We start from the raw sequence: 22,413 nt of genomic DNA, 5'->3' as shown, positions 1-22,413 counted from the left end.
TGGCTGGTTGGTTTTACTGTTAGGAGGAATGACTGTTTTTGTGATTTATGATGATGATGATGATGATACTTGCAAATCAAACCAAAGTGACTTACAGCAATAAGATTAAAAATAGTTAAAACAACAAACACTATCAAAAACCAGATCAGTACTAATAAAGACAGGTCTTGCAAGACCTGCCACATTAAAAGAGGCCATTGATACCTAAAGTCCTTCCAATTAAGGATCAAAAGCCCAGGTAAAAAGGAAGGTTTTTCCCTGGTACCTAAAAATAGATAATGATGGTGCCATGCATACCTCCTTGGGAAGAGCATTCCAAAGCCAGGAGCCACCCTTCAGGGGGCACATGGAGAAGGGCCTCAGATGAAGAACTCAGGGTCCAGGTTAGTTAATGTGGGAAGAGGTGGTTCTTGAGGTATTGGGGTCCTGAACCACATATGGCTTTATAGGTCAAACCCAGCACTTTGAATTGAGCCTGGAAACCAATTGGTAGCCAGTGCAGTTGTGTCAGAATAGTGTTATATGTTCTAACAGTCCTATGCTGGTTAACAATCCGGCTGCCACATTCTGCACCAGCTACAGTTTCCGAGCTGTCTTCAAAGGCAGCCCCATGTATAACACACTGCAGTAGTCCAACCTAGAGGTTATCAGAGTGTAGACAACTGAAGTTAGGCTGTCCCTGTCCAGATCTGGGCATTTGGGCCACCAGTCAAAGCTGATGAAAGGCACTTTGTGCCACTAAGACCACTTGAGCCTCAACTGAAAGTAATGGATCCAGAAGTATCCCCAAGCTACTTACTTGCTCCTTCAGAGGGAGTGTAACCTCATCCAGAGCAGGCCATGACCCACCCATCCGGTCTAGGGAACCACTCACTAATAGTGCCTCAATCTTGTCTGGATTAAGCTTCAGTTTACTGACTCTCAACCAGTCCATTACTGAGGCAAGGCATCAATCTAGCACATGTGCTACCACACCTGCAGATGAAAAGGAAAAGTAGAGCTGTGTGTCATCAGCATATTGCTAACAACAAACTCCAAAACTCGGGATGACTACACTCAGAGGTTTCATGTTGGAGGATAAAGCATGGGGTATAAATTGAACCCTGCAGAATCATAGATCAGACTCACTGAGGCTCCACGGGGTCAAACAATAATTCCCAAGTACCACCCTCTGAAAACAACCAGCCAAGTAGGACTGAAACCACCATGCAGCAGTGCCAACCACCCCCAACTCAGATAGTCGTTCCAGAAGAATACCGTAGTCAATGATATCGAAAGCTGCTGAAAAGTCAAGGAGGATTAATGGGCATACACTCCCCTGATCTCTCTCCTGACAGAGATCATCATACAGGCCGACCAAGGCAGTTTCTGTGCCGAAACAGAGCCTAAACCCCAATTGATCTAGAAAATCAGTTTCATCCAAGAGAGCCTGGATGTGGCCTGTGACCTGTGATTCAAGGACCTTGCCCCAAAAGGGAACTGGTTGGTAGTTACTTAGATTTTCTGAATCCAGGGAGGGCTTCCTAAAGAGTGGTCTTACCACTGCCTCCTTTAGGCAGGTAGGGACCACACCCTCTCTCAAGGAGGCATTAATCACCTCCCAGTCCCAAGTGGCTGTCTCCTCCTTGCTAGTTTTTATCAGCAATGAGAGGCAAGGATCAGCAGCATAAGTGGTTGCCCAGACCAAACCAAGCATCTTGTCCATGTCCTCAAGCCCTACTAACTGAAACTCATCCAACACAACAGACTAGACAGTGTTCTGGACACCTCTTGGGATTCATGTTGGTATTTTCTGATGGTTGTTTATGTAGGCTGCTCAGACACACATGTCTGGTGTTTTTCCACAAAGACAGAGGACTGGGAAAAACTCTAATAACAGGTTAAAACTGTACAGGCTGTCCAAGGACGAAGATGCAGCTGTACAGTGCTGGAAAGGCTTAAAACCTTGAAAGCGAAACCGCTTGAGTGTGGGGGAAGTAGTTTTGTTAGGAGAAGTGAGGAAAGCATTTCATGTCTGTTTACTCATCCAGTAAAAGACTCTTAACTTTAACGGTCTGTGTCTGTGTGGCTATCTTTCGGCTGGGCATTCTATGCTTGGGTACAACCAGGCATCGTGGGCATAGTCTGGGACGCACTGCACTACGACTGTTTAATGCATTTTATGGATGTGGTTTTATTGTTTGTATAGTTATTATTGTAAGCCACTTTTTATTATTTTGGAGGATAGAGTTTTACATAAATAACAAATAAATAATACCAGCAAAGCAGGTCCTGTACCATGGATCTGTATCTTTGCAATTAAAGAAACTGGTCTAGTACAAAGTATTTTTGTTATCTTATTTGTGCAGTTAATGGTGAGTTTCATTTTGAAGGGAGGCCCTGGGATCCTTTTTTAAAGTCATCAGTTCTTCCTTCTTTTGCATTGTCATGTCCTTTAGACTCCATATTCAGAATTCCACACACTGTAACAATTATTAAAATTAAATTTGGTCAGGACCAAATATTAGTAGGAAAACATTTTGGTACAACAGATGACTTTCAGGGGATCCAAAATATCCACCCAGCTCCCAAATTGGTATCTTTCTGCATCTGATTTCTGATTTTTGTTAGCTGCTTCATTGTCATTTTTTTTTGGGGGGGGGAGCCATTGCTGGACTATAATCTCAGTTTCTCTGGAATTGTCTAGCCAATGTGTTGGTGTCAGAATGTTAGACAGGCAATTAGATTTGGTTAGAGGAGGGTTCAGAGATCCCCCCCCAAAAACTGATAGAAAGAATGCAGATGGGGGATTCTGAGACTGCATAGGCAAGGCCTGACACAGATGGGCACTGTGGCCATGTCCCTCTGCAATCCACATGTTCAGCTGGTGTGTGTTGAGACTCTACACATATACTGATATATATGCATCAAGGTCCTCCACAAGAGGGTAGGGCCCTTGGCCCAATCAGAGTGCCTCCTCACATGGAGGAGCACTACATGCATCCATTAGCATGCAATTCGTGAGGCTAGCTGGCATGGTCCCCAAACCCCGTTGCTCACTCTTTCATGCCTGTGGAGTCATCTCAACCACCATTGTGTGATGAATAAATGGGTAATAATTACTAGGCCTGTGCTCTGTATTCAGCCGAGTCAGGCTGAGATAGTCCCAGATCTCTATGGGTCGGGTACAGCGGCCCTGAGTGATCCAGGACTATCAGGGGGTGGGGGGTAGGACAGGAAGAAAAGGCAGGCATAGAGATGAAGGTTAGATGTACCTCTCTCCTCCTTCCTGCCAGGCCTCACCAAACTCCATGCACCAAATCCCCTTCGTGAGTGTAGAGGGAAGCCTCTTGTAAAGGAGCACCACCCTGCAGTAGTCAATCCTTTTGCTAATCAGCTGGTAAGAGGAAAGATTTATCTCTGGTCACTGCTTGTTTGTGGGAGGCTTCCTGCATGCAGAGAAGCTGCTCGCAAAGCATCAGTAACTGGCAACGCTCATGATGAATTATCCTGCTTACTAGCTGGTAAGCAAAACGATTCCATCCTGCATTGGTTGTGCCTGCCTGCTTTCAGTCTGGGGGGGGTGAGGGGAGGGGAGAAGGAGACATAGCATTTCCTTCTCCCCCCTCCCAACTGCATTTTTAATTTTAAAAATCCACAGCCCCACCCCTGAATAACTTTGGAGATGGATCCGAGGTGGAGTGGGTGGTCCCATCTTTGGGACAGGGCTCATTGCCCCTCCTTGGGGCCCACAGATTGGGCCAAGAGGTGGATAGGGATGAGTGTGCACAGCTCTAGTAATTATTACAATGCTACACAGACAATCAGATATGCTTCCTATCCTCACTTTGGATGCGGATATACATTCATGGTTTGCAGTTCTTCCTGAAAAACTGCCTCAAGGTACAGTGTTTTTATGGGGTTCAAAGTGCTTGAGACAAATGAACAAAAGTCCTTGTTTTGCCTGAGTCCTAGCTATATATATATGATCCAAAGTGGTCCCATTAACATTAGCTAGGACTTTTTCTTTTTCTTTTATAATACCCTCAAATAAATCCTTGGAAAAGTTTAGTCACAGCTACTTTAAGACGTTCTGCTCAGTGTGATTGCAGTACAGCATCCAAAGAAAGTAAAACAAAGGCATTCTCCAGTCAGATTAAAAAAAAAAGAACGTGAAACACAAACATTCCTTCATTTTTTTTCTATAGGCAGTTCACAATATGATTTGATGGATAAAGCATTTTATTTTAATCTGCTCTGTGGGAACTACTGTTGTCCAGTAGACAATAATCAGATCTGGGTTTGGGAGACTGAAACTCAAAGCTCTCCTCTGTCATATTCATTGGCTGTATTTGTATGTCATGCTAAATGATGGTTTAGTGTGACATGCACAAGCTGGAACAAGCCTGAACAAACCTTGGACTCTTGCACTCCCTCCTCCCTCTGCTCCTCCTGCGTGGCTGGGTGGAGGACTTTGGCAGTGCTTCTGTTTGCTTTCCCTGAATCCCAGCTTGTCATGACACCTTGACCAGGGATCATGGTTTATAACAAACTTCAGTCAGTTTCAAAACAAGCCAGCTTCAAACCATGTTACAAAACTGACTTGTTAAACTAACCAGGGTTTGTTATAAACCATGATCTTTACTCCAGATGACATGACAAGCTGAGATTCAGGGAAATGCTGTTCAAGTCATTGTCTCAATCGCACAAGAGGAGAGAACTGAAAATAATAGAAGATATGAAAAAAAGAAGAAAGAAAATCAAGTGTCATAGCCCAGTGGTAGAGCATCTGCAGAGGTTCAGTCCCCAGCATCTCCAGATAGTACTTCGATAAGATCCTGCCCGAAACCCTGGAGAGCTGCTGCCAGTCTGTGTAGACAATACTGAGCTAGATGGACCAACAGTCTGACTCAGTATAAGGCAGCTTCCTATGTTAACCAAGTATTGGCAATAGTGGAAAAGATTGCTCATAAAAAATGAGAGACTCAAACAGGGGCAGTAGGGATTCAACAAAGACCCCAAAATACACTTATTGAGGAGAACATTATCTGTGATTCACTGGACTTACATATCAGACACTTTTCTGTAGTTTGGTGGACACTCGACCAAAAGACACCTGAAGCTTCCCTGAATATTGTAACAAGACTCAGCTGATGAACAATTGTGGGTTCCCATTGCACACTCATCAATATCTGGGAATGAAGCACATAAGGAAAGATTATATAACACATTGACAGTACAGTGTAGTTGCATCCTTCTTCCCAATCACGAGATCCAGGTTTATTCCCAAGCAATTGAAGAAATATTGCCTACATGAACAGACCATGGGTAAGTATGGGAACTATTGTCATGCTACATTTCCGCTAACAGAAGTGAAGAATGCATTAATTTTGCCTTAATATAACAAAGTTTTAAGTTTAAGCTGCCTGTCTCTTTCTGAATCAGTTTAAGGAAAGGCCTGTAGTTCAATAGTAGAGCATTTGTTTTGTGTGCAGAAAGTCCCAGCCCAGGTTCAATTCCCGGCCTCTCCAGGAGGGGCTGGGAGAGATCAGTGTCTGAAATCCCAGACAGACATTGCCAGTAAGTTTCCCCATAGCAGAGCACACATTAGCAAAGCAGAGTGCAGGCTGGTCAGTTTCACATTAGCAATACAAAGGTGCAATATCATTATATTGGATGTAGATTTTTGGATTAAAAAATCCAGTGTTGGAAGAAGCTGGTGGAAGCTCGTAACATTCAGGATCAGTACACCAGAGACAGTGAATTTGCGAACTGTTGGGAATCCGGTGTCAACTTCAAATTTAGCGGAATTCTCACCCATTTCTTATTCCAAGTAAGTGGGCATAACACTGCATAAATGTTGACTCATGTACCTGGGCCCTATGTATGTTCATAGTGGTTTAAGTCCTACTGAGTTCAGTAAGGCTTTCTCCCATGTAAGCATGCACAGAACTGGAGCTGGGCACAGCAATCCAACTCAGAGGCAGCTGCCGTAAGTGGTGCTGGAGCAAAAGAAGCTGCCGTAAAGTACCATCACATCCAATTGCCACTCAGGAACCTCCAGGCTGGCTGAACACCGGCTCAGCCAGGAGGTGCGCACAGGGACCATAGAGTAAAAGCCTGCTCTCCCAAATGCCCCTACTGGGGAGTAAGCTCTCCACTGACCTCTATTGTATTTATTTTCTTAAACTGGCCTTTTCCCCACTGTAACTTTTGCCTGAATTAGGACCTGCAGGAGCACTCCAAACATGAGTTGGATATGGCCTAAGTCCCCTTACCTTGGCCCCTCCATGACATGCTCCTGAAATGCCCCTTTTGGGGAACTTACGCCAGCTTCACTTACACCAGTCTTGGCTGAGCTGGCTGAGCCCTGGCTGGGGGATTTATGCCAGCACAGCCTGGCTGAGCAGGGACCCAGCTGGCTCAGCTGGAGATCCACTGCATCCAACTCCCCCCAGCCCGGCATAAATGCAAGTTGGGTTGCACCCTTAGGGTCCTAGCCCTGATTCATATACATTCAGCCTTGACAGTACTACAGTTATGTGATGGAGAAGCGATGCAAGCCTCTCCACTAGCCTCAAGGATGACACTCCTTACGCTATACTTTCATATGATTTGTAATAAGAATATGAGAAAAACCTGGTTGGATCAGACCAACAGTGGCCAGTTTGGCCAGCTGATTCTTCTGGGGAATCCTCAAGCAGAGCTCCACCCTTGTTGCTTGTCCCTCAGCAAAGCTATGAAAATGGTATACGGTAGCATTTGTCTATTGGTCAATAAGTATCCACTCTGCTACTTATTTTTAAGTTAATATTTAGTAGTGCCAGACCTGTATACTCCCCAATGACGATGCAAAAAGAGAACCAAAATCCATATTTTTCCATTCACTTAGGAAGATAAAAGGGTAGATTCACACATGCAGACTTGAGTTTCACTAGCATCTTGTTTGGACGGATGTTGCTGAAAATAGCAACAGAATGTTCTTTTGCAAATACAGTTTTCCACATGGCTGGGAGCATTATGCTTAAAACATTGCATATATGGACCCTCCTATAGTTCCATTGCACTCAGAGGAGTCTATTTCCACATAATGTGCTTAGGATCGGAACAAAAGATGTCTTTTGTTGCTGAGCACAAGAACAATTCTTAAACAATAAGATGACAGAATGTTAAGTCGCGGTTCCGAAGATATGGAATACCAGATGCGATGGATCTAGTTCAAGGAGGGAAAAGAAAAAACTGGCTGAAGATTGTAGCCACACAGAAAACTCTCAAATGTCTAGACAGCATCCAGAGGTTTGCAAATAAAATAAATGTTAACAGACAAATCATGTGGCACAATACTGTGGTGAAATTTGCCAGTTGTCATACAGGAGACAGGCTCCTAAAGAAATACCATAGGATTCCCTGAGGGTCAAGAATTGCTCTTGCATGGAGTGTGGCTTGGTTTAAAAGTCCAAAGAAAAAACATTAAATAGGAAGTCAAAGAGAATTAAAGTAAATCAAGCCCCTCCTCACTGTTTCTTCAAACTAGGTGAAAAGGTTAAATTGTTTCCATATGGCACCTGATGTTGCAGAAAGATTTACTTCTCCATCTCGGATGTCTGAAACTTACCACACAGCTTTAAAAACAATGATCCATAACATAAAACTCTAGCATGCCAGTTCAAACAGATCAGCTTGAATTCACTAAGCTGTAAAAAGGCAATGAATGAAATGGAAGGAAGGATAAAAAAATGTGTATCTCAGACTAAGATGTCCCTGATACAAAAATATTTCCATCTACATTCTCCCTATGGTGTTGGAGTGACATCACCCTTCCATGGCTAAGATCTCCAGAGTCCACAATTGGGTTTAATGTTTAAACCTAACATTTATGAATCGCATGGCCAGTATTTTCCAAAAATCTGAGAATCAACTATATAATCCGGGCTCACAGCCATTGGATGTACCTATTCAAATGGGCTTCAAGAGGCAGAATGGTTTCGATCTTAGTTTACCTCCAAAAATAGAGAAAGTTTGTCATCTAGGTGACTGACTGGGCTAATAATCCATCCAAGGTTCCTCAGCTAGGCTAATTTCTTCTTGTACCATAGTCAAAAATGTTTCAGACCTCATATAACAATTTTGATGCAGTAACTGCAGTAGCATTGATATGCTACCATTGTTATCAACTTGTATTCAGAGAATCAAGCAAAAATGCTGGTCTTTGTTTCAGACAGTTGATTTATGCATATGAGAGTATTATTTACATAGCCAAAGATATCACTTCTGTGATATGAGAATAGTGCCAGTGGTATGTGTCTAGGCAACTAACAGGACTCAGTTACCTCTGGTATTTTCTTATCAGTTGTATAAATTCCTGTAATTCAAGATTACTTTACTATTAACTCTGAAACAAGATTAATTCTGCTAATTCAATCTTTTTACAAAAAGGGCATTTGGTTATGGATAAGGGTTCTTCCAGCAGAAATAATTTCCATTTTGCATTTGGTACATCCCTTTCTAGGTATGGATCTGTTGATTCCAATTTTGTTCAGTTTCTCATTTTTCCATGTTCAGTTTTCCCTATTTTCATATCAGTTTGTGATGGGGGTTGAGGGCACTGTGGCAAGGGCCCCTGAAGTCTGGGGCCAGCCCTGGTTGTATGATACAGCTTACAGGATATTTTTAAAGAAACACCAGGCAGGGACACACTCATCACACCAGTTGATACATTTCAGCCAAATGTGGGAAACTATCTCCATTGCATAGATTTACTTTGTAGTTGACACTGGGCAATATGAAAGCCCTGTCTGTAATGAGTAATCTAGGATGGCTGACATATGTGCAAGTCATCTCTTGATACTACATTAAATGAATGATTACTCTGCACGTGTGAACTAGTCCTTACTTCACTGAATGGCTAATTTGGTCTTGATTGGATCCACTATAGTATCACAAGCAGTGCAACAGAAGGAGGGACACATGTCCAACATTACCTTTCACCAAGCAATCCCCAGTGGGTAAAGACTTATGATGGGAGCCATTTTTGCCCCTAACAAGCCATACACAATAAACAGAGCTTGCTCCATGAAAGCCTCTCTTTCCTTTCCAGATATTTTTCTAGTCCTGCCTCTATAATAATTGGACTAATTGTGATTATTATTGTAATCACAAATAACAGCAAATAGTGTGATAAGGATGTTTGAAGTGATGTTAGAGCCAGGGCCAGCTGAGGGTGGGCAAACTGGGTGGTTACCTGGAGCACTGAGCTGAGGGGGATCGCCGAGCTGAGCTCCGTGGCTGTATTTTTTAAATGTACTGTCTGCAGTGAGCTAGGCTGGCAAAAAAGTAGTGTCTGTAACCTTGTTTTTAAAAAATGATCTTCCTTCAGTTAGCTTTAAAGTATGTTTCTTTCTCAATTTCCACTTTGATGTCATTTGCGCTAGGTTACTCTGAGGCGTTACCAACCATTTAGTACTTCAAATACTATAAACAGTACAAGCACTATATACATAATCAAACTAATGCCATAAGCTGTAAAAGATCAGCTAGATATCATTTTTATTTATAACTTTTCTTTATTATTTTTAAAGATAAAAATAATAGATATTCTGAAATAAAGAATGCTTACCAAAAAGTTGGAACTACTACAAAAATATTAACAGTAAAACCTGTAATAGCTGAGGAGGGAGTGTTGGAATTCAGGGTGGGCAGCTTGCAGCAGGAGTCATTTTGTGTGTGCACTGAACATACTAAAGAATATAGGCCTACAACTCTCAAAGTCATCCTTTGAGAGGCACCCACACCACATGACAGAGACTTCATTGAGATCCTAGAACTGGAGCAGGAGTGCACTGAAACCAGAATAGCAAACAAGAAGTAGTTTGCTCTGGAACTTTTTCATAGGCATTGCTGGGGAAAAGCCTCAGAGTAGCATGCTATGTTTTGCAACCCTGCACACGCCATACAACTTGGTGACACTGCAAAGCAGCCCAGCTGCTGGGGAGGGAGGCAACTGGGGCAATTTACCGCAGGTCCCAACAAAGCAAGGGGGCCCCTGCCTCAGTTCCTGTGCACACAATTGGCCCCTGCCATGACCCTGCCACATTGTTCATCAGAATTGTTGGCATTTTGTCTATAGTTTTCATAAAAGAGGAAATGGTATATTGGAGTGTAAGATGACACTGAATCTCAACACATAATTATGACATAATAGGATCTCACCTCAGCTATGATGTAGTAAATATCCTACATAGTTGTGTATGAAATAGAATAGGTGCTAATTTGAGACTTAAGCTGGCTGTACAATGTACCCTTGGGAGACTGGAAGGGAAGGGCCTGCTTATTAGCTAGGCCTGCAACCCAGCTGCAAGTAGTCTAAACCAATCATGGTAAGGTAAAATCTTTCTTCATGTCTGGGCAGCAATAGAGATAAGATTGGTCAGGCAGGCTTATGATTAGCCAAATGGTCTCAGTTACAGAGTTTGTTGTAAGGAGAGAAGAAATAGGAAAGGAGGGATTCTGTGGTAGAGTAGGTGGCCTGTTCTTGTCACAAAAAGAACTCCAGGCCCACTGGAGAAAGAGTTCAAGGAGTGACTGATTGCCACCTAAGATTTCCAGGCAAGGTGCCACTGGAGAGTAATGTTATGTGGCCAGTTATCACAGGAAAAGGCACAGGAGTGGTGTGAGGCCAGGTCTTGAGAGAGAACTCCTGAGTAGTGGAGGAGGCCAGCAGCAGGCCAGAACTAGAAGACACATGAGACTGAGCCCCAGGAAGCAGAAATAAGCTCTGCTAGAAGGGCTTTGGAATTTGGAGGAGGTACTCAGGAAAATCACAACCCAATCCCTATTCCCTTATCCCCATGCAAGAAAAAATGAAGCACATCTATAATTCTGCTTGATCCCAGGGCAAGAAAGACCTGCAGGTGAGAATTCTCACATGTAATTCGTGCATGCAGTCACTCTCACATGAAGCCCCCAGCTTTGTACACATATAAATGGGTCCTTGTAGGGAGAAGCAGCAGGGCCTCCAACATCACACCTATACCAGACCCTATAAATCCTGAGTGGCCCTGCAAAGCTGACCATGAGGGGGGTGCCGAAGGCACTTCTCATCCAGGACACTATTTATCCTAAGGCCGGCCCTGGGTAGAACCTTTAGGATCTGAAGCACTTTAGTCTTATCCTTACCTCGACAAGTCCTTCTATTTGTTGCCATTGTATATCCTTGATCGGGACACGCACACTGATAACTTCCAGGCACATTGATGCAGCGGAAAGTGCACAGAATACCTGCACTTTGTGCACATTCATCAATATCTGAAAAGAAAAAAGTGAGAGAACAATTTATAGAAGACAACAGAGTTGTTCTCCACCAGGAACGTGCAACAATAATGCCATGGGGAAGTTCAGAACATACCTTTGCAAGAATGGCCATCTTCTGCTAATTGATAGCCTTGCCTGCAGTAACACTGATAGGAACCATAAATATTAGCACATTCTTGACTGCATGGATTGTTATCACATTCATTGACATCTGTATAATAAGTAGAGAAATCACATTTAATCAGTTCAACTGCCATACTCTGTCATCATCCAGTATAATATTAACAGAAATGTGGGGAAAGTCCCATTACAGACATTCACTGAATATCCTCAGTGCTCCGAAATGTCTTGTGTCTTGAAGCATAGAGATATATTTGATTAACTGGCTGATGTTTTATTTATTACATTTATACCCCACCTTTATTTCATCATGGAATCCAAGGTAGCATACTTCCCAGGTGGTCTCCCATCCAGGCACTGATCAGACCCAGACCTGCTTAGATTCAGCAAGGTGGTTGCCTCATGTGCCTCAGACCATACCCTTTAGTTACTTCAGCTACTGATTATCAAATTCAAGCTTGTTGCTTTGGAATTCACATTTCCAGAGAGGTAGTTGTGTTAAGTCTCTTGCAGCAAAAGCAATAAAAAAACTCTTGTGGCACCTTAAAGACTAAGAATGTTATTATGGCATAAGCTTTTGTGGCCTCAACCCACTTCATCAGATGCATAAAGTGATTTTTTTAGTTGGCAAGTATATAAAGGAGAACACTGTAAAGTGGGAGATGAATAGCAATGAGATGCAAAAATTACAGTCAGTGACAAGGCCAAAGCAATCCACACACACATATAAACACACACAGACACACACACACACACAGATGCACTGTGCTGGAGATAGTTTGGGTGGGGCAGAGGAGTTCCACCATCAGCAGGGAACCCCACCAACAAGGATCACTCCAATAGGCCCACCCAAATGGTGGGCAGATGGAAGCTACCATTGGCAGCATCCCAGCCAGTGGTAGCCAGGTTAAAAAAAAACACATGGTGTTTTAGGACATGGGTGGGCTGGCACATGGTCTATTGCAGCATTTCCCAACTAGTGGGCCACCAGATGTTGTTTGACCATGTGATGCGTCCTTCCCTGGCTCTCCCTGTCAGGTTCCTACCTGCTCGTGGTTACTGCCTGTCTCTAGGCACCACCAGGGACTCCACCAGTCCGGACCGCACTCTCTTATGATTTACCTATCCGCTCTAGCACAGATCTCAACAGATCCCCCTGCTAGGCAACCACCAGTAACGTCCCAATACTAGTATTCCCAGAGACTCTGAATACTGGTATTGTTATTCTCTTCACCGCTGCCACCATTTGTTACAGTTCCCCTTCAGCCTTGGTCATTACCTTACCCTCCCTTCTGGTCTGTGAAACCCCAGCCAAGGATCAGGCCTTTGGTAAACCAAATTAAGTATTTATTACAGATAACAAAGCTAACAAGATTAACAAGATTTCTTCTTAAGGCACATAAGCATATGGTTTTACTCAATACTAATCCGAACTCCACCTCCCTCCTGGTAAACAACTCTCTCAAACCCCACCAAGCAATCCACTCTTTCTCTTCTCCCCCCCCCAGATTCCACTCTCACTCTTCCTTTTATACATTCAGCCATTTTAAACACTCAGCCAATCATCTCGCATTCTACTGCCCATTCACTCCCCCTCTTTCACTCCACTTACCATGTATCTTCTAAACAACAACACTTACCATATATACATTAATATAGGAACATCACAGACCACAATTCCCATCTTTCCTGACCATTGGCAATGCTGGCTGAGGCTGATGGGAGTTGTGGTCCAACAACATCTGGTGGCCCACTAGTTGGGAAAGGCTGGTCTATTGGCTCTTGTGGTGACACTGTTACCACCACATGATAGCAGCAGGCCTAATCCTGGCCTCTTCACTGGGCCATCTTGGGACATTCTGCCCTGGCCGGTGTGAGCAGAAGGGCTGTGGAAGTGCTGGTGGCTATGCTACTCCACAATGCCCTGCCATTGCTGGCCAGGGCAGAGCTTAAATATATGTTAAATAGGCATGGCTTTAACCTTTTATGGTAGTAGATTGGTGATAATTGTTGAGATTATTGTTTTAACACCTATAGTTAATTTACTGACATTACTGTGTTCCCTGTTCTAACAGCCATCTAAATTGGGAAATACATACCGTAATATTGTATTTCAAGGAGACAGGTGGAGTCCAGCAATTGCCCCTTTAATGCCCTATGTAAGGACCTGAATAATCTGCTGTTATATGTAGCATGTGCAAAGTGCAATAAATATTATCCTGTAGATATAGCTACAGCTCATAGTTCTCTGTGCAGGAATCATAGACTGTGCAGGAAATAGACTGTCATAGGAGGGGGCTGACAGGGGCTTATCTGCATGTGATAGATCAGCTGCTAGACAGTCACAGTGCACATGCCTGGCACAGTGGCTTATCTTAATTGGCTAAGCAACCCCCTTTGAAGTGAAGGAACCCATAAGTTTCGGCCCAGTTTACTTGAAGGACCGCCTCCAGTATCACCAATTATGCCGCCTAACGAGATCAGCCTCACAAGACCTTCTCTCGGTCCCACTGGTGAAAACAGCTAGGCTGGTACGGACCAGAGAGAGGGCATTCTCGATCGTGGCCCCCACCCTCTGGAACTCGCTTCCTTTTGACCTCCGTCATACCCCCTCCCTGATGGGTTTTCACCGAGCCGTAAAGACCTGGCTATTCAGGCAGGCCTATGGGATTTCTGAGGGGGATTAGTTTTTATGGTATTACTGATGGTTTTAGTTGAATTGATGTTAATGTTGTGCTTTCGCTGATTATGTATTATTTTATATTGTACTGGATTGTTGTACGTCGCCCAGAGTATCCGTTTACTCGGACAGATGGGCGACTAATAAATAAAATTTATTATTTATTATTATTATTATATAAAGGCCAAGTGGTGTGATTCTGCTTTTATCAACATAGCCCAACAGTATAAAAGGAATAGTAGCCCCTTGCTTTAATGAGACTCCAATTCATACTTCAAGGCAGGACAGGGGGAGAGTGTGTGATTGATGATCAGGAGTTCAGCCACTGCTGATAACAGCTGGAGGGGTGTCTTCCAGCAACTTTAAGATTGTATCTGCTCTCTTAGTGCTGATTTATTCTTTACAAGTAAACACTGTTAACTAGCACATTAGGTGTTAAATTTCATTGCCTCCCTGGATCTTGTTTAAAAGAACATTTGCCCACTGGCAAAACATCATCCTAACTACCAGCTTGTTACTTATGCATTTCTCTCTCTGATCTCATGTACTCTATTTTACTCTTTGTCTCCCTGTCTAACTTTCCCTCTTAGCTTTCCTTCTCAAAATACACTCTCCATCTACCCCTCACTCCACCCACCGTTCCATCACACCCTCTTGCTATTCCATTTTCCATTCATTCTTCGGTGGCAGATCCGTTTTAAGGATTTCTTTTTACATTCACTTCTATGTTCTCACACAACCAATTGCTTAACCTTCCCATCCAATATAAAGTTTGGTGTTAATCGGTATTTGTTCACACAGTCATCTGCTCACCAACACAGACAAAAGTAGTTTATTTTCCACAGTTAAGCACATGTGAATCCATTGATTTCTTTGTGGCCTTAGTACACACAAAGCCTAAGAATGCTCATATTGCATCCCTGAAAGTAGCCTGCCTGCACATGTTGCTCTGATAGTTGTGCCTTCAAAAGAAATGGTAGCCAAATACCTTCACAGTGCTTCCCATCATAAGCCAAGCGAAAGCCAGATGAACAGGAACAATGATAGGACCCAGGAGTATTTTCACATGAGTGTTGACATAGTCGCCCTGGATAATTCCAGCATTCATTTATATCTACCTCAAATGCACAGTAAATATAAACATAAAGGGGGGGGGGAGAGAGAGAGAGAGAGAGAGAGAGAGAGAGAGAATAGGAAAAATGTTGAGGGCTGCTTTTTAACATTACTTTGATCTCAATTTTTATATTTCCTTGCTTTATACTGAAATTAATACAAATGATGTAATATAGAAAGAGGCAGAGCACTGTTTTTAATAGCATGCAGTCCCTTTATTTCTGCAGTTTTCCACATTTGGATTCTATGTTCTTGGATGTGCATGGAAAGCAACCCCATATAACCTTGTTATACTAAACAATTTCTACACATACTTTTTTTTTTTTAATTCCCAAAAGAAGAGTTGTGCAAATTGATGCACATTACAGAAGAGGGTGTGCTCATGCATGGACACCTTTTACCTGTGGGTTATATCCACTGAAATTCACCCATTCACTCAAGGACTTCCGCTTGTGCAACGGAACTTCCTCCATCTTCTCTCCCCATGCATCCCCCCAAATCTACTCTGAGGGTTGGGGGGAAACCCAGAATAGATATGGAGGGTGCTTGGGGGGAGGAAAGGGAGGGAATGTTTCACTGCTCAAGCGGAAGCCCTTGCATGAATGGGATGACTTTATTGGATACAACCCTGTGGATTTTAATATTGCTGTCTATAACACTAACGACAGATTATGCAGTCCCTGAATAGGGCTCCAATAAACAGCGGTTAAACAAACAACCCCCTCCTCTTCAGCAAGTACAATAGAGTCCCATCACTAATGCCATTTGGTTTTTGCATTAATCTGCTACCCTTTAGCAAAAATCCTCTCAAAGTACGTATTTAATTAAACAATTACATGTGTATAAATATTAATAAAAGTAAATGTATGTAATAATTAAATGTGTATTTTGTCTTAAAATGTTATTTAAATGCATTTTGATCATTTTAAACTGCAGAGAACTCCATCACAACATTCAGTACAGAAAATTCTACTGGATAGCTAAGTTGAAGCTCATATATTAATCCAAGAGGTGTTGATCAAGGCATTACATATAGAGCGTGAATTCACAAAGACTGAGTTCCTTTGCCATTGCTTGACATACATCCCTGTTTCGAACCCTTTGTCAGTTTCACTTCTGTGATCAAGAGAATGTTCCTTGCTTGTTGCAGAGGGGGTAGACGGTAGGATCTCCACATCACTTTGCAGGCAGTTCTCCAACCTTAAAGATCTTGCACATTTACCTGTTTCTCTGACTATGCGCCAGATTTTGAGTATTCAGCTGATATTTTTTCTCTGACTAGCTTGTACAAGTTTTCATATCTATCTGCCAATAATTTCCCTCTCAATGAGAATTAAATTGGATAGAATTCAACCTAAGGAGGGTCCAGGACACATATCTGCACCAACAGAAGTACAGTACCTGGATCGGAAACTGAACCTCTCACTCTCCGTTTCTTGCAGTGATATTTTGTGATATATTTGCAGCAGAAGAGTTTTTAACCTATGGATAAGAACTGGATTAGGAGGACTCCAATCAACTGCCCACACTTGAAATCAAATTGGGACATGTTCTCAGTAGTGCTTCTGATGAACAGGCAAACTGATCACTGTGAATGCAGCCGGCACTAGTGCTGTGGAATTAATAATTGTGTTGGAAACAAAGCCACTGCACACTGGCCTGAGGTCCATGTCTCATCAGTCAGCAATATCATCTCCTCCTGTGCTATACATACCAGTGCATGTTCTGCTGAATGAATCATACTGATACCCCATCTTGCAGTCACAGCGGTATGCTCCAGGTAGATTGTGACAAATCTGTCCCTCGCCACAGCGGTGTACACCAGTCTGACATTCATCAACATCTACAGAAGCAAAAGGTAGCAATTACTCTCTCCACAGTGGGCCAAGCCGATGGTCACTCTCTGAATATCACAGTTTGCAGGCAGCTGTATTGAATGAAGAAGCTTACATCATGAAAGTTAACCTGGAGCAGAAGCACTGTTAACTTTTTCCTGACACTGCAGGGAAAGTGATTAGTGATCAGCAGTCCCCTTTTCCTAAAGCTGAATTCATGCAGGCCTGTGTTTATCATGGAAAGTGCTTTAAAATGATAATAAAAATGCAGCTGGTAAGGCCATAGAATGGTTCCAAACAAAAAGATTACTTCACATTAAAAAAAAAGAGCGTCCTTGACATTGTAAAAACATCTACATTTATACTGACATTCTCCTGGGTTGCGTGTGATCCTCTGATTCATTACAACAATCTCCCAATATGAACCTACCTGGACACTGCGCTCAACATCTAAGGCCCTCCTCCGAGTGCCATCCCATCGAGAAGCTCGGAGGGTGGTGACTAGAACCAGGGCCTTTTCTGTGGTGGCCCCCGAACTGTGGAAGAGCCTGCCCGATGAGGTGCGCCTGGCGCCAACGCTACTATCTTTTCGGCGCCAGGTGAAAACCTTTTTATACTCCCAGGCATTTTAAAGTGTGTTTTAATGGCATTTTCATCATTATTTGTATTTTTGGATGTTGTTTGGTTCTTTTATTGTTTGTTTGTTTTGTTTTCTTGATTTATTGTATTTATTGTATTTATATATTGCTTGTTTTTTATCTTTTTGTACACCGCCCAGAGAGCCTTTGGGCTTAGGGCGGTATATAAATAAAATAAAATAAATAAATAAAATAAATAAATAAATAAACAGGATTTTCTGTCAATGGATGGGAAATTTAGTAAGCTAGAAAATAACAGTTTGACTTAATCAATGGGAGCCAGTATGTGCAGCAGTTAGGGTGCTGGACTGGGAGCTGGGAGACCAGGGTTCAAATCCCCACTCAGCCATGAAGAATGCTGGGTGACCTTGGGTCAGTCACAGCCTCTCAGCCTAACCTACCTCACAGGGTTGCCATGAGGATGAAATTGAGATGCGGAGAACCAAGTATGCCACCCTGAACTGTTGGGAGGAAAGGTGGGATAGAAATGTAATAAATAAATAAAAATAAATCACAATCTTTCTCCCAATGATCTCTGTCCCCGCTTATAAATGAAGAAGACACACACCAAGGACATAGGGTTGTATTCAGTGCTGTTGTTCTCCTCACACAGCAGACTTCCCCAGTCTCTCCCTCTCCCTGCAGCACCCCCTCTGGTGCACCCTCTTGCAGGTTGGGGGATTCTCCAGACTAAATTTGGTGGTGTGTGAGGAGAGGAGACAAAGAGAAAGTCCCTTTGGATACAACCCATAGTAATCTTCCTGCACTCGCATTAGAGGAAGGGGCATAGCTCAGTGATAGGGCATCCACCTTGCATGCAGAAGGTCCCAAGAATCCTGCCTGAAGTCCTGGAGAGCCGCTGCCAGTCAGTGTAGGCAATGCTGAGCTAGATGTAGCAATGGTCTGACTCACCAGAAGGCAGCTTTCTACATTCCTAGGATTCTGTAAATGATGTATGGGATCTACAGACTGCTAGATCTCCATCCTACTATAGGTATCTGTATCATTAACTCTATCGGTAGGTATGTACCACTAACTGTAATTGTGAGGGGGAGTAACACTCACATAACTTCCCTATAAAATGGACAAACATATGTATCTGCATACAAATATACAGTAGTTGGAGATACGGAAATCATAACCAGAGCACCAAATATCAACTCTCAATGACAGACATCAATCATGTATTAATTAAGAAGCAACCATTAGTATTAAATTTTAGACAGAATCACTGATGAATAATATTATTGTTGGCATTTCCTTTGATTGTAGAACAACTGTTTTTTCATACCGTGAGGCTTTCTACAACTAGAGATCTGTCAGACTGAGCTATCTTGTTTTCCTTCTTTTAAGATTATTGTCTAGATTCCACATCCTTTTGACCATTCTCTGCAGTGATAACAAATATCATCTGCTTCTGGACAACCTGCCATCTTTGCATTATGATGACTAAACTCTAAGCCTTTCTTCCATTTGGATTGTAGCCAAAATAATTCTGGGTTTCCTCAAAACCACTTGACACATTAGGTCAGTAGCTATACTGGAAACTTGGGAGAGAGGAGAGTTGCTCCTAAGAGAGGTGTCTTTCCCTCATCTTGGACATCAAGGAGGATTGTGTCTGTCTGGAATCGAACTTGCTATACGATGTGAGAGGAAAGCTGCCGTTGCTCTCTGATGAAAGTAACACATCCTTTTTGATATTTAAGACTGTTCATTTCCCTGGGTTGTTCAAACCCTTTCGTCAACCGGTGAGCTTTCTCGACTTGATATTACGTTAGTTGGATATAATACTATTTAAGAGAGTGAACAGTGAGATTGGAAAGTCTCCTACATTCAATAAAAAAGGGGTAAACAGAAACAGTCCAGTTATTCCTGCTTTGGGGTTTAGTTGGAGAATCTACCTTTCCAGTTATAAACATGTGGTAGAAGAGTGGCAGCTATTCTAGTTTAAAGGCTGACAAAATCTGTCCACTATATTCTCTTGTATGTATTAAATGTTATCTTACAATGGAGTCTGAGTGTGAGAAGCATATTGGCTCAGCTAGCTCGGCCCCCAGGTTGACGAGAGCAGAGTTAGGTATGGCAACATTGTATCTTCTGTATTCCATTGAACAGCCTGCTCTTCTGCCCCAGGTGGCATTCTCAGACAGAATGGGCCTACCAGTCCAAGCACTAGTGCGCTAGACATGAGTTGAGGTTTCAGCAAGGCAACATCAAGCAAAGCAAAAGCGGGATTCCAGCAATGCAGTCTCAAGCGAAACAAAGGTCAGGCTCCAATAAGATAAAGTCCAAGCAAAGCTGGTAACCTCCAAGATATCTCTCGGTGTGAAGTTCAGACTGTAGAATCATAGAAGCGGACTCTAATGATGATGCTTCAGGAGCAAGTAAATGCAGTCTGACCCTTAAAGAGAGCAAAACCCATAGAGGATAAGGCTACCAATGGCTACCAGCCATGATGGCTGTGCTCTGCCACCATAGTCAGAAGTAATATGCTTCTGAAAACCAGTTGCTGGCACCCACAGGAGGGGAGAGTGATCTTGTGCTCAGGTCCTGCTTGCGGGCTTCCCATGGGCATCTGGTTGGCCACTGTGAGAACAGGATGCTGGGTTAGATGGGCCATTGGCCTGATCCAGCAGGCTCTTCTTATGTTGTTATGAGCTACTGCTCCATCTGGGTGGCTACCCCTGTCTCTGGTGAGTGAAGCCCCCTTCAGTGAAAGGGGCCTAGGTTGGTTTAAGAGTCTTTCACTCTAATTACAGAGGGGAGAATGGGGTTCTGCTGGACTGGAGCCTTCTTCCTTCCTATTAAACATTTCTCTAATGCTCTGCAGCCACCCAAGTCTGCATGTATTTCATAATTTGAAGAAGCTCCATGGGAGACATTACATTCATGAGGCCTCCCCCTCGGTTTATATCGACATGTGGGAAGCCAGAGAGGCTGGTTATCGAACACCTGAGATCAGTCCACTCACTGATTTTATTTTGAAGGGAAGTCCTTTCTTTTACCTTTTAAAAAAAATCTATACAAGCAAAAAGACTTCACTTTTTAAAAATATCAGTGAACAGCTGTCAGACACACAACAGGCAGCTACCCTGCCTTCCTGCACTTACAGAAAAGCCCAGCCTGGGATGTCATGAGGTTTTTCAGGAAATGTGTGCATCCAGGAAAGTTGAAAAGTGGAGGGCACTAAAGAGATGGTTTGTAGAATGAAAGAAAGGACACTCAAAGTCTCAAAATGTAAGGTAAGTGCAACAGCAACAACAGCAACACTCTAGCCAAAAGAATTTCACTGAACTTTTCTATCCCCTTTGATAATGGTCAACTGCAATTTCTTGTTTCATTAATTGATGGATAATGGTTCAAAAAACATGCAGGACATATTTTTGGCACAGCACTAGCCACAACACCTATATATCAACTTGCACAAAGCCCATGGAAAAGGTTTAATCTAATTTTGCATGGAAAGATAAATAGAAAACAATAAATAAATTATATAAACATCTGCAATGTTGAAATTCACAGGTGAACTTGAGTATGGTTAGAAATGTTTCTTATTTTATCTATTTTGTAATCAGTCTTCTTTTGAATAAATCTAACAATGTATGAATCGGCATTATTAGGAAGAATATGTTTCATTAAAGTGCTGTCTCTTTTCTTCCCTTACGGCATCGCAGCAAGCGTAAAAAGTTAATTTTAATACAGATTTAAATCTGCAAATTAGCAACTTTAGTTGCCATTAATTCATTGGCCCAACCCTTTGATCAGTTTCTGTGAAATTGTGTGTTCCAGTGGATTCAGCTTTAATTACGTCCAGAACATTATTCAGTCAGAAGCGCACCATATTTCATGATAGCTACAGTATTTTTCAATTAAATATAGGAGAAAGGTGATGCTAACCAATCTACTGAATTAGAGAGAATGAACATTATTGGGAAGATGAATTTTCTAAACAAAGGGAAGCAACTGCACAGACCCAGTTCTGCTGCTGAGGCTTGCCCAGATGATCTATTTCTATTACCACATGGTTAATTCAGTCTGAAAGCCAATTATCCATAGTGATGCCTCTTGTAAGAGAAAAAAGGAAATTGGAATCACAAAAATCTTCTGGGTTTGTTGTTTATGCTCCTCCCTTTTTTAAAGAGACCACACCAGAATATTTATAGACTCCAAGCCGAGGTGGATCATTTAACATGCCCAGAGGCACAAAGCTTTCACATAGCATACCACAGTTCTAATTTCTGTACTTTCACAATATGCCAAAAGAGTTCCATTTGGGCGAAGGCAGAAAGCAGGAGGCACCACTAAGCTATGACCAACATGGGCAACAGATCCTTAGGAGTGTCCATTGCCTGGAAGTGGAGAAAGAGGTGTCTTGAACAGCAATGTGCAGGTGCCAGGGCTGTGTAGCAAAAAAGGGAAATGGAGGAAAAAAGCAGGAAACAAAGGGGTAGAGGGAGGAAAATTTTAATATCCAGAAGGTGCCAATGCTGGCCGCACACAAGGCAAAAAGGGACCACTGCCACAGACAGTGAGTACAGTGAATCGACTCACTAATGCTCAGCTCTTTTGCTGCTCCTGGCATCACCAACCAACCAACCATCACCCACCCAGCAAGGTGAAACTCTTCACTGCCCTCTCCACCTCCTCCCTGCCTTGTTCTGAGGAAGGACCAAGGAGGTCCTTTCTCAGAGCAAGGCCTTCTGCAGTTTGAAGAACTGCTGTTTAAACTTAGAAAAAA

At 42.7% G+C, this 22,413-nt stretch overlaps 1 protein-coding gene across 12 annotated transcripts in view; it reads right to left on the bottom strand.

Annotated features, from left to right (window-relative positions):
• The window catches only part of FBLN2 (fibulin 2), a 266,919-nt gene that overhangs the window by 4,508 nt on the left and 239,998 nt on the right, over window positions 1-22,413 (bottom strand). For 11 of the 12 annotated variants that reach the window (XM_061618173.1, XM_061618171.1, XM_061618163.1 and 8 more), the window contains 5 exons: window positions 16,917-17,045; window positions 15,078-15,203; window positions 11,384-11,500; window positions 11,155-11,283; window positions 5,048-5,171 (listed from right to left, as the gene is read on the bottom strand). In XM_061618173.1, the coding sequence (XP_061474157.1) occupies window positions 5,048-5,171; window positions 11,155-11,283; window positions 11,384-11,500; window positions 15,078-15,203; window positions 16,917-17,045 (625 nt within the window). Of the gene's footprint in view, window positions 1-2,246; window positions 2,463-5,047; window positions 5,172-11,154; window positions 11,284-11,383; window positions 11,501-15,077; window positions 15,204-16,916; window positions 17,046-22,413 lie in introns of those variants that run through there. The other variant, XM_061618175.1, reaches the window with a different exon arrangement.

This window comes from Rhineura floridana, chromosome 3 (assembly GCF_030035675.1).
Source record: "Rhineura floridana isolate rRhiFlo1 chromosome 3, rRhiFlo1.hap2, whole genome shotgun sequence".
Classification (NCBI taxonomy): Eukaryota; Metazoa; Chordata; class Lepidosauria; order Squamata; family Rhineuridae; genus Rhineura; species Rhineura floridana.
This window is presented reverse-complemented; position numbering and strand designations above follow the sequence as displayed.